Below are 12,358 nucleotides of genomic sequence, written 5' to 3' on the forward strand. Positions count from 1 at the left end.
TACACACAAGAGTGCTTTCACCCAAAAATCCTTGTTTTTATTGAGTCCCAAGCACACATCTAAAATAACAATAGTCTAGAGCACCCCAGATATAGTTACCCAAAGACTAAGATGGTGATGAGTGGTCAGCAGCAGGTTTCTGGTGGCCCACCTTCGTCCTAGCCACTGGGAAGTTGGATGTCAGTCTCCTAGCTCGTCATAATCTCTCTCCGAACTTCTCCACATTGTACACTCTAAGTAATCTTTTTATAGATTGCTCAATACAAAGCACATAACTTACAGTAACCTCTAGTGGGCTAACAATTTCCCTAGTAACAACAAAGAACTCATAATTCTACTTATCAGCAAAACAATTTCCAGCAAAAAAAACCTCATGATCACAGATCCAAGGTCAGCTATTCACATCCTCTCCCATTCTCATGAATCTGTCACTTTGTCAGTCCTTAGTAGCAACACTGCAGCTGTGCAGCTGTTTTGTCTGCTTGCTTTGGCAAAGACCAAATTATTCCTGACTACGTGGTGTACTCACTTCAAAGGAATGGTGGCTGAATACACAAGATGGCTACAGTTATGTCAAGTCCTGTTCTCTCATAACACTTCCTCCAGTACTGGCGAGGCTGGAAAGTCCCAGAGCTCTAAAGAAGAACATAGCTCTGACAGGGCCCCATCACTGTCTGAGGGACAAGGGGGGCGAGGATAAGCACTTCTGCAGACTGGTACCCTCTGACACAGCTCTGCCATTGGTACCTCTCTGTTTTGCACCGTTGGTACTGGGCATACCAAGGCACCAGGCACCATTGGCCCCTGTACAGTATGCTCCCAGTCAATGGTACATCTTTGGGTACCACATCAGTAGTGATCTACTCAATACAGCAGGAATTCAGGTACTCTAGTGAGTTGTCAGTGATGGAGAAACTGGAGTCTATGCTGCTCATAGGTACTGAGTGTTGCTTGGTACCGAAACCCCAATCTTTGGATTACCATCACGCTCTCTTACCAGAGGACTGCCTACCCTTTTCTGCTGTTTCTCTTCCCCTTTCTCCCCCCCACCCCCCATTAGAGGTTATTGAGGAGGATGAAGGAGACTTCCAGTTAGTGTTTTCTGTCTCGGTATGGGGTTCTCCTACGCATCTGCATAGGAACCTGCTCTTTGACGCTTGTAGAAAGAACCTTGTGCACAACAAGAAGTGTGGTGGAACTGACTGTGAATCTCACCCCCTCTCCCATATGAGCTCTCTCAATGGCCATACTGAGATCTGTGGGCTGTGTATCGGCAGCAGTTTGCCACACCCCTGACTCCAACACATAGGAAGGCTAGAGTTTTCCAATAGTCTTCATAGAATCATAGAATATCAGGGTTGGAAGGGACCTCAGGAGGTCATCCAGTGCAACCCCCTGCTCAAAGCAGGACCAATCCCCAACTAAATCATCCCAGCCAGGGCTTTCTCAAGCCTGACCTTAAAAACTTCTGAGGAAGGAGATTCCACCACCTCCCTAGGTAACGCATTCCAGTGTTTCACCACCCTCCTAGTGAAAAAGTTTTTCCTAATATCCAACCTAAGCCTCCCCCACTGCAACTTGAGATCGTTACTCCTCATTCTGTCATCTGCTACCACTGAGAACAGTCTAGATCCATCCTCTTTGGAACCCCCTTTCAGGTAGTTGAAAGCAGATATCAAATCCCCCCTCATTCTTCTCTTCTGCAGACTAAACAATCCCAGTTCCCTCAGCCTCTCCTCATAAGTCACATGTTCCAGTCCCCTAATCATTTTTGTTGCCCTCCGCTGGACGTTTTTCCAATTTTTCCACATCCTTCTTGTAGTGTGTGGCCTAAAACTGGACACAGTACTCCAGATGAGGCCTCACCAATGTCGAATAGAGGGGAACGATCACGTCCCTCGATCTGCTGGCAATGCCCCTACTTATACATCCAAAATGCCATTGGCCTTCTTGGCAACAAGGGCACACTGTTGACTCATATCCAGCTTCTCGTCCACTGTAACCCCTAGGTCCTTTTCTGCAGAACTGCTGCCAAGCCATTCGGTCCCTAGTCTGTAGCGGTGCATGGGATTCTTCCATCCTAAGTGCAGGACTCTGCACTTGTCCTTGTTGAACCTCATCAGATTTCTTTTGGCCAAATCCTCTAATTTGTCTAGGTCCCTCTGTGTCCTATCCCTCCCCTCCAGCATATTTACCTCTCCTCCCAGTTTAGTGTCACCTGTAAACTTGCCGAGGGTGCAATCCACACCATCCTCCAGATCATTAATGAAGATATTGAACAAAACCAGCCCCAGGACCGACCCTTGGGGCACTCCACTTGATACTGGCTGCCAACTAGACATGGAGCCATTGATCACTACCCGTTCAGCCCGACAATCTAGCCAGCTTTCTATCCACCTTATAGTCCACTCATCCAGCCCATACAACTTTAACTTGCTGGCAAGAATACTGTGGGAGACCGTGTCAAAAGCTTTGCTAAAGTCAAGGAACAACACGTGCACCGCTTTCCCCTCATCCACAGAGCCAGTTATCTCGTCATAGAAGGCAATTAGATTAGTCAGGCATGCCTTGCCTTTCGTGAATCTATGCTGACTGTTCCCGATCACTTTCCTCTCCTCTAAGTGCTTCAGAATTGATTCCTTGAGGACCTGCTCCATGATTTTTCCAGGGACTGAGGTGAGGCTGACTGGCCTGTACTTCCCAGGATCCTCCTCCTTCCCTTTTTAAAAGATGGGCACTACATTAGTCTTTTTCCAGTCGTCCGGGACCTCCCCCGATCTCCATGAGTTTTCAAAGATAATGGCCAATGGCTCTTCAATCACATCCGCCAACTGCTTTAGCACTCTCGGATGCAGTGCATCCGGCCCCATGGACTTGTGCACGTCCAGCTTTTCTAAATAGTCCCGAACCACTTCTTTCTCCACAGAGGGCTGGTCACCTCCTCCCCATGCTGTGCTGCCCAGTGCAGTAGTCTGGGAGCTGACCTTATTCGTGAAGACAGAGGCAAAAAAAGCATTGAGTATATTTGCTTTTTCCACATCCTGTCACTAGGTTGCCTCCCTCATTCAGTATGGGGCCTATACTTTCCTTGACTTTCTTCTTGTTGCTAACATACCTGAAGAAACCTTTCTTGTTACTCTTAACATCTCTTGCTGGCTGCAACTCCAGGTGTGATTTGGCCTTCCTGATTTCACTCCTGCATGCCCGAGCAATATTTTTATACTCTTCCCTGGTCATTTGTCCAATCTTCCACTTCTTGTAAGCTTCTTTTTTGTGTTTAAGATCAGCAAGGATTTCACTGTTAAGCCAAGCTGGTCACCTGCCATATTTACTGTTCTTTCTACACATCGGGATGGTTTGTCCCTGTAACCTCAATAAGGATTCTTTAAAATACAGCCAGCTTTCCTGGACTCCTTTCCCCCTCATGTTATTCTCCCAGGGGATCCTGCCCATCAGTTCCCTGAGGTTGTCAAAGGTCTACTTTTCTGAAGTCCAGGGTCCGTATTCTGCTGCTCTCCTTTCTTCCCTGTGTCAGGATCCTGAACTCAGTCATCTCATGGTCACTGCCCCCAGGTTCCCATCCACTTGTGCTTCCCCTACTAATTCTTCCTGGTTTGTGAGCAGCAGGTCAAGAAGAGCTCTGCCCCTAGTTGGTTCCTTCAGCACTTGCACCAGGAAATTGTCCCCTACCCTTTCCAAAAACTTCCTGGATTGTCTGTGCACCGCTGTATTGCTCTCCCAGCAGATGTCAGGGTGATTCAAGTCTCCCATAAGAACCAGGGCCTGCGATCTAGTAACTTCCGTTAGTTGCCGGAAGAAAGCCTCGTCCACCTCATCCCTCTGGTCCGATGGTCTATAGCAGACTCCCACGACGACATCACCCTTGTTGCTCACTCTTCTAAACTTAATCCAGAGACACTCAGGTTTTTCTGCAGTTTCATTCTGCAGTTTTTTTGCAGTCTTCTCCCCAACCAGCCCACCAACCGAAGTTGGAGGAGTAGGGGGCTAGGGTGAATAAGAAGGCCACCATTCAAACTCTTATTTGAGTGGTGGCCTTGTCTTCAGATAAGGTGATGATGCTTCCACCACCGTCCCTGGCTGACAATTTCTGGCAATTTGAGGACCTTATAAAGAGGTACCTGACACTCTTCAAATACGACTCCAAGAGGTCAAGGTCTAAAATCTTGAAGTCAGCAACATTCGGTAGGGTTGTGTTACCTGTTAATGAGGCGTTCCTGCCAAAGACAGCGCAGCAAACACCTGCTACCATTCCACCAACTTGTAAACGGGAGGATAAAAAATATTATGTTCTTCCCAAGGACTCCAAATTTTTGTTCTGCCACTCCACACCTAACTCCCTGGTGATAGATGCAATAAATGAATGAGGTAAGCAGTGCTACTCCAAGTCTACACTGTATGACAAGGACCAAAAGAGTCTAGATCTTTTTGAATGGAAATCTTACTCGTCAATGACCCTGCAATTTCAGATCACAAACTATAGGTAATCATGGCCAAATATAATTTTATAAACTGGCTTTTATTGAATACTTTCCACAGGAACATAGGGAACAATTTTAGCCCATCTCAGATGGTGAATTTTTAGCCAGAACCATTTGCTCAGCCTGTCGTCAAGATTTATTAAATATTTGGGAACCTTTACCTCCATGTTAGAGTTCCCGTTCTGACTTGGGACCTCAATCTGGTATTTAAATATGTCATGAGACCTGCATACCAGTCAATGGCAACCTGTTCCACTTATATATGAAAATGTCCTTTTTAGCATCTGTCACATTGGCCCCTTGGGTCAGAGAAATTGGGGCCTTGATGGCGGATCCCCTCTTTATGGTGTTCTTCGAGGACAAGGTCTCTTTACGCCCACACCCTAAATTCTTACCTACGGTACTATCAGAATTTCATCTTTAGCAGTCCATTCATCTACCAGTGTTTTTTTCCAAAACTGCAGACATCTCAACGGGAGACCTGTTTGCCTACCTCAGATGTTAGAAAGGTATTGGCTTTCTACCTACATATGACCACACACTTTTGGAAGTCACCTAGGCAGTTGTTTCCATTGCAGACAAATGCAAGCGGTTTGCAGTCTCTCTTCAGAGACTGTCAAGGTGGATCTCTTGTGTATTGTTGCCTGTTATGATACAGGTGCTGCTCAACCCTCCCAAAGGGTGATAGCACACACTACCAGATGAGAAGCAACATCCACAGCATACTCAAGTACAGCCGCTACATGGGCTTCAGCACATACATTGTCTAAGCACTCTGCTTTGAGCCGTGCCACCAGATCTTATGGGGCACTTGGTAATGCGGTACTATCTTCAGTTCTAGACTCAATTCTGAAGCTCCCTCCTCCTTCTAGGGATCCTGCTTGGGTGTCACTTGAAGTAGAGCATCCATAAGGACACCTATTGAAGAAGAGGCAGAAAAAGATGTTCCTCTTCAAAGTACTACTTGAAGTGGAGCACCCATAGGGATCCTACTCAAGAAGAAGAGGTCACCTTCTGCAGGAATTACAGTTCTTCAAGATGTGTCCCCCAATGCGTGCTCCACTACCCACCCTCCCTCCCCTCTGCTTCAGACTGTTTTCTTAGGATATTTGGCTGGAGAAGGAACTGAGGACTATATACCCTCAGCGTGCAGCACAAGGATACATAGGACCCAAGTGGGTAAAAAGGATGCGGCTATTAGAAAAATCTCTGATCAAGTGCTCGAGGGGAGCAGGCACATCTGAAGTGGAGCACCCATAGGGGAACGAATCTCGAGGAACTGCAACTACTGTAACCTCCGTGACAGGAGGAACGAAATTTTTTCAGAACTTGGGCATAAGAAATAGAGTGTACACTCTGTTTACCTATCGGTTATGAAATCCTTGGGCTGGGACTGTGTTTGTTATTTTCATTACAATGTTGAGCACATTGAAGCCAAACAATAAGTAATGTTCATGTAACCTTTTTAGTGGGAATGCAACACACATGCATTATGGCGAGAATAACTTCCTGATGACTGTAGCTGGCTCAGATACTACTTAAATCTGTTTCTATTGAACATTAATAGTATATACACTAAAATCTAATCAACTTTATTTTTTTTACAATGTGCTGAGTCTTGTTCAGGCCATGCTATGACATATATTAGTTTGGAAATGTTCTCTTCATTGCAGTAAAAGATTAATCCAAAATCACAGGGTATATCTTACGATTTTTTTAAATTACTGTGTAGTGAAAACAGAGATCCAGTAGCTCACTTGCCTCTGGAATGAAAATTATGGCTTCCGTTTTCACAGTAGAGTTCATGCAGGTTTTGGACTATAGGTCAGAGCTTCTTATTGCTTTAATTTTGGAGGATTTTGGCTTACCAGGCATAGAGCCGCCGGTTATGCTCTCGGCCCTTCGTTTTTGCTTAGGTGCTTTTAATAAATCAAAGTAAACCAACAAGTAAAATAGTATTTAATAAGAGCAATAGGATATGACTAGATGATAAAACTTCATGGTGGTCAGTCATTCTGGTGATATGATGTTATTGTCCATATCCATTATAATATATTTAATAACCAAGAATAGTTCTTCCTCAGAACCTCTTGAGAACGATCTACAGAGTGTCAGCTGCAGTATTTCCAGTGTAGACATGCTTTATTTAGAGCGTCTTAATAGTTCCCACCTTCTGAGGGACCTTTCAGCCACTTGCAAACAGGAACATCTGAAATCTCAATAAACATGCATTACTAGAACCTGCTAGATCTTCTTTGAATTATATATACCAGGCCAGTTTAGCTGTGTTGATTTTTTTTTTATTGGAACTACAACAATTGACGCCAACTGAGAACCTGACCCACTATATTTTCTTACATGTGGTCGACTTTTGATTTACCTTGTTTTACTGGGAAATTGCCAAACAAGCCCATTTGTTTTAATGACTCATCCTATAAATGAATTCTTTATTTTTTAGGATTGTTTCAGATGCTTTTAGAAGTTAATTGTCACAATTTCTCACTGGGGATATGCCACATCTTTCTTACAGTAATAGTACCTATGAATAATTATTTTCAAATGGAAGTTATGGTTTACAGAGTCTCGACTATAACATTGGACATAAAATTAACCAGTCGCTACTCTAGATCTCAAAACTGCAAGACTGAACTATGCCATTGGTTTTACTGATCTCTAACACAGGCCTGAATCCAGAGAATAATCAGTAGTTTTATCTTTCCAAATACTCCACCTCTTTAGAAACTTCCATTATATATACCTTAAAATGAGAGAGAAAGCTGTAACACTGGTTGAACAAAGAGATTGAATTTGTTTACGTACTAGATTGTGATGATCCCTGCTGAACCTGTATGAGCAATGAAGAACAGCAAGGAATGGCAAAACATGTATGGCCTGTGAATATGCCAGATGACTATTGATTCTTGTACTGTCAGTCCCTCATTAATTCAGAACTTATGTTTCCAAAACTTGTGAAATAGCTGACTGTGACAAGCATGGAGGCTTAATTTAAAATTGTGCTATCCCATAGTCATCAGAGAAGACAAATTCAGTGTCACTTAATTTCTTGGCTGCCTCACCACTCAAACAGCAGCCTAGTCTCCAAGACTTTCACATTGTAACTAATGCTACAGTGCTAATGCAAGTGACAGGAATGGCAGTTGTTTTACAATTACAGAAAAGTATAAGCATGTCATGTCTCTTTGCTTCTTGTTACTGTTAGTTGTATTGATACTCAAGATACGGAAAGTTATTTCAGGCATAGCAAGCTTTTTCCTGTTTAGAAACTATGTACATGGTGGGAAGACAGCAGATGACTAATGGAATACAAAACCTTTCATCTCTTAAACCGCTAGTTCAAACTAAGCCCCTGTTAGTGAGAAGTGAAATTCATTATCATTCTAATGATTTGAGGTCCTATGTGAAATGAATTGATTATCTTAGTCTGTTTTCTGGTGGATAGATCTCCACCTCATCTAGCACTAATAGGCACCCTTGCTAGCAGCCTTGTCAGCAGAGAAGTTAAAGATTAAATGGGCCTGCAGACTGAGCTCTGGCTCCTCCAGAACATGAAAGAAACATGCACTCTCTTCTGTACTTGTTTTGACAATAAGTGGAAGACTTAATGTTTCCAGGGGTACCCGTTAATATTCATCCTCAAACATCTACATCTCTCTTCAGAAAAAGGAGATGAAGGAAAAATATAAACAAGAGAGAGAAACCTGGACTGAAGTAACGTTGTTTGAAATAGAATTCTTTTGTGTGAAGAATGCCTGAACGCTATGCCCAGACAGCAGTAGCAGCTAAGTTCAGTTGTACAGTGAGCAAGTCTTAGGGCAGGAGTTAGTCTAACAGCTCACTTTAAGTTTTGGGCTGAGGGTACTTTGCTATTGCTCCAGGTTAAAAAGTGGGAGGCCTTTATGTGCTCGGCAGTACATTGCAGCGTTCTTAATAGAGTATTTGTAAATTGTTGTTTTTTACAGGATTCCCAGGAGATTTCCACTAGCTTTTACACAATGAAGTGGTTTTTTCAGTGTTTCCTTGATCGTGTGAGTATCTGTATATTTTTGTATTTCTATTTTTAGTCATATGTTAGGGTAAGCTGTTTTGACATTTCTGGCTGATTCTGTCATTGCAGACTCCCTTTACATTAACTCTCAGGATATGGGATATCTACATACTTGAAGGAGAGCGAGTTCTCACTGCTATGTCTTACACAATTCTGAAACTACATAGAAGTAAGAGATCTCTTATAAACTTAAATGCTAAACAAAGATTTGACTAGTTTTTAAGTAGTCTATTGTTTTTTAAAAATAGTCATTTCCTCTATTTGGCTTTTATTGTTAAAAATAATATATTTGCAAATGTTTTTTTCTCCTGTTTTGATCTCTCCTTTGTGACTGCATAATCTTTCATCACAGCACAGCGTGACTGTGATGCCCTCAAATTAGCAACCTTCTAGATCATGCTATATAGCTGATGCTGGAATTACTGTTCTGCAAGGAACTGACAAAGAATATTGTTCAATTGCATGGCAGGACTTGAAAAGCTAATTATCTGATATCTTGGGTAATTGTGCCAGGAAATCTTAAGTGACTTTCAGGAGAAGAAATGTCTTATTTGGTAGAGTAAATTACTCATTATTATACAGTTGAACAATAGTAAAAAGGGATTTAAATTGTATTTACTCAGTAAATGACACAGCCTCTAGAAAATTGTGGGAATAAGCATTGTAGTTACTTGGGTTCTGGTAATTCTTTAATGTAGTGTTTTGCTAGATCAAAAGAGGGTTAAGAGTCTCAAGTTTGGCCCTTTCCTGTTTTTTGCTTTTTCCCTACTACAATTTTCCAGAAGCCGTTTCCTTTAGCTGGCATGGGCGATGACATGATGCATCCAAGCCTAATTCTACTCTTTGGTGGACCATCTATACTTAATGCCACTCTGTGGTAGATACTGCTTCTCTTTTCCTTACCAGCTACTAAAATAATCACCTGTATAATTTTTCTTTTAACTCTGTTGCTTGGCTTGGCTTGGCTCAGTGCATTGGCTACATAAAAATCTGGTACAGAGGCAGTCTTTCTGTGTTTCTGGCTGTTATATAAGGTATTAAACTCCCCTTATTGTAAGCAGCAGAAAACAATTGTGTGAAACGTAGTTTTAGAAAAAATTCATAGCTGAAACAGATTCTCTCCCCTCCACCCCCAGTTGCCTTCCTAAAGCAAACCAACATGTTAGTTTCCTAGCTGCATGCAGTTACTCATCATAGGTTAATATGATAATAAGCTACAACAGGTTGTTCATTACTGTGCTGTTGATGCACTGAGAGAGACAACATCTAAGACATGGTACCTTCAGCCGCGAGGGAAGTATGCGAAAAGCCAGTCTCCCTCATACAACCAATGAAATCTTTGCATGTAAATTAGCTGTCGAATAAGGATGGTGAGTGACTTACTTCTGATACTACTATGGTCTAGGACTGTTGGCATGGCATAGATACATGCCTTGATGTGTCATAGGTGTAATTCCTCTGATGTCAACAAATATCTTTGAAACCCTCTGTTAAAGTGTCCCATCCTCCTCTAGTGCTGGTCCACACAGAGGATAACAACAATCTACTACTACTTTGTTACTCCATTAGCTCAAGTGGCAAAGATCTGTGGGGTGGATCTACAGGTTCAAATCCTGCACATAAGCGATATGGGTGTCAATATGATCCCACATGATTAAATTAGGGTTAATTTCAGGGGGTTTTTTTAAACTAGAAAAATTACACACACAACTACCTTAAAAAGAACACTATTAAGATTGCAAAGTCAAATTAGGAAATTCCAGATTGAAAATTGCCCTGTGCCATATTAATTTTTGGCCCCTTTGTGTGCTTGTGCATTATGATACAGTCTTCAATTTCAAGATCATGTGATCATGTAATTGTACTCCTATTAGCTTTTGTTTCACATATACTTTGCAGTAAGAAGAAATACAGACATGAGTTAAAGCTTTACATTTTGATGAGTAAACCCTTTAAATTCTAGTAATCACCGACACCTAAAAGTAATAAGGTTGCTGTAGATTTTTTATTAGAATATATTGGGAGCAGGGGAGCCAACACCTGAACTGGAGTTCTGAAATCTAAAAGCAAACAAATCAAGGACTGTACGTATTGCGGCTTTTTTTGAGAGAGAGTTGGTCTAATGATATTGAGCATATGATCTAGGAGCCTGAACATCATACTGCCAAGGTAAAATTTTCAAAAGCATCCATGTCCCATTTTCTGAAATGACTTAAGAGCCCAAGCCCCATTGACTTTAAATCAGACTTAGGCTCCTAAGTGCATATGTCACTTTTGAAAATGGGTCTTGGGCTCCTAAGTCACTTCGATGGTTCTGAAATTTTACCCCTAGTCGTGGTTTCAATGCTGTCTTCTTTTGTGGCCTTGAATAAGTCATATGGGCCCATCAAAGAAGTCTCCAGGGCTCCATGGGAGTGCAGAGGTCCATGTGGAGGACTTTGCAGAATTACTATCTTAATCTCGCTGGGTAATTTACCCCATTTAACTATGGGGATGCTGCATCGCAATCTCTCTCAGGAGCTGCTTCTTAGTTTGTTCATAAAAATTTTTGAAGATGAAGAATGTTTATAATTGTTATACTACTTAAAATGTTCAAGAATCTTAAGAACAAATAATGGTAGGAATCAGATTTCAGTCTTCCTCTTTATTTGAAAACAAAATCAGTATAATTCTTGTCCCACCCCCCTTTTTTTGGTTTGATTTTGTTTGTTTTAAGTGAAGAGTGTTCAGTCTCAAGCCTCTGAGAAACAATAGTGATAATTTGGAGTTTTTTTACCTTAATACTAGCCTTTTAACATGTTCAGTGTAGCGCCTCACTGTGTAAAAATATCAAGGACTCTTGGAGTATGTCTACACAGCAAAAAAACCCAAAAAACAAAAAACCCTGCGTCTGGCTCATGGTAGCTGACTCAGGTTCATTGGACTCCAGCTGTGAGGCTGTGTAGACTTGCAGGCTCAGGTGGGAGACCGAGCTCTGGGACTCTCCTGCCTCACAGGCTCCCAGAGCCCAGTCTCCAGCCGGAGCCCAGAAGTCTACAAAGCAATGAAACAGCCCCACAGCCTGAGCCAGCCATGGGTGTCTAGTTGCTGTGTAGACATACCCTTTGAGCAGTGTTTCCTGAAGGAAAGACTGGGGAAGCTCCAACGAATGGACCACATTGGGAGGCAGAGAAGAGGCATCATGGTCAAACCTTTCATTTGTTCTCCAGAGTCCCAGCTTTCAGTCTTGTCTGTGCTTAAAAGTTTTGTTTTTATAGCTACACAGGCAAAACCGTCCTAGTGTAGATTCATTTATACTGTTTAAAAAGTGTTTCTGCTGATACAGCTTATTCTGACTCGGTGAGCAAAATAAGCGATACCAGAAAAAAAGCATTTTTTGCCAGTATAACTGCTTCTACAGAAGGTCTTTTGCCAGTATAGCTACGTCGTAATAAAAATCATCCCCCTTACCTGACATAGCTATGCTGGTAAAACTTTTAAGAGTAGAATTGGTTTTTATATATATAAAAGAAAAAGTTGGAGTTTAGCTGTTATGACTGCAGAATAAAGCTTCAAAATGTGACCTGAATGTAACTGATGCAGCAATACATACCTGAATCTGCAGAGAGCCTGAAACAATCTCTCTTGCTCTACACTGCCACAGTCATTTCAATGAGTACTGACTCATTTGCAAATGAGGGCACCTTAAATGTCTTAAATTTTCACGGCTCTTCAAAGCATTTTAAAAGGAGGATAAGTATATTATGAACCATTTCCCAAGGTGTGGGGGCAGGAGATGGAAGATATGTAAATG

General features: G+C 42.1%; 1 protein-coding gene across 7 annotated transcripts in view; it reads left to right on the plus strand.

Annotated features, from left to right (window-relative positions):
- USP6NL (USP6 N-terminal like) overlaps window positions 1-12,358 on the plus strand; it is a gene marked incomplete at its 5' end in the record, with an annotated part of 224,119 nt that overhangs the window by 191,591 nt on the left and 20,170 nt on the right. For all 7 annotated transcript variants that reach the window (XM_084617573.1, XM_084617571.1, XM_084617570.1 and 4 more), the window contains 2 exons: window positions 8,480-8,545; window positions 8,635-8,734. In XM_084617573.1, coding sequence (XP_084473699.1) covers window positions 8,480-8,545; window positions 8,635-8,734 — 166 coding nt within the window. The remainder of the gene's footprint in view (window positions 1-8,479; window positions 8,546-8,634; window positions 8,735-12,358) is intronic.

Source organism: Lepidochelys olivacea (genome assembly GCF_965140295.1).
Source record: "Lepidochelys olivacea isolate rLepOli2 genome assembly, chromosome: 1".
Taxonomy (NCBI): domain Eukaryota; kingdom Metazoa; phylum Chordata; order Testudines; family Cheloniidae; genus Lepidochelys; species Lepidochelys olivacea.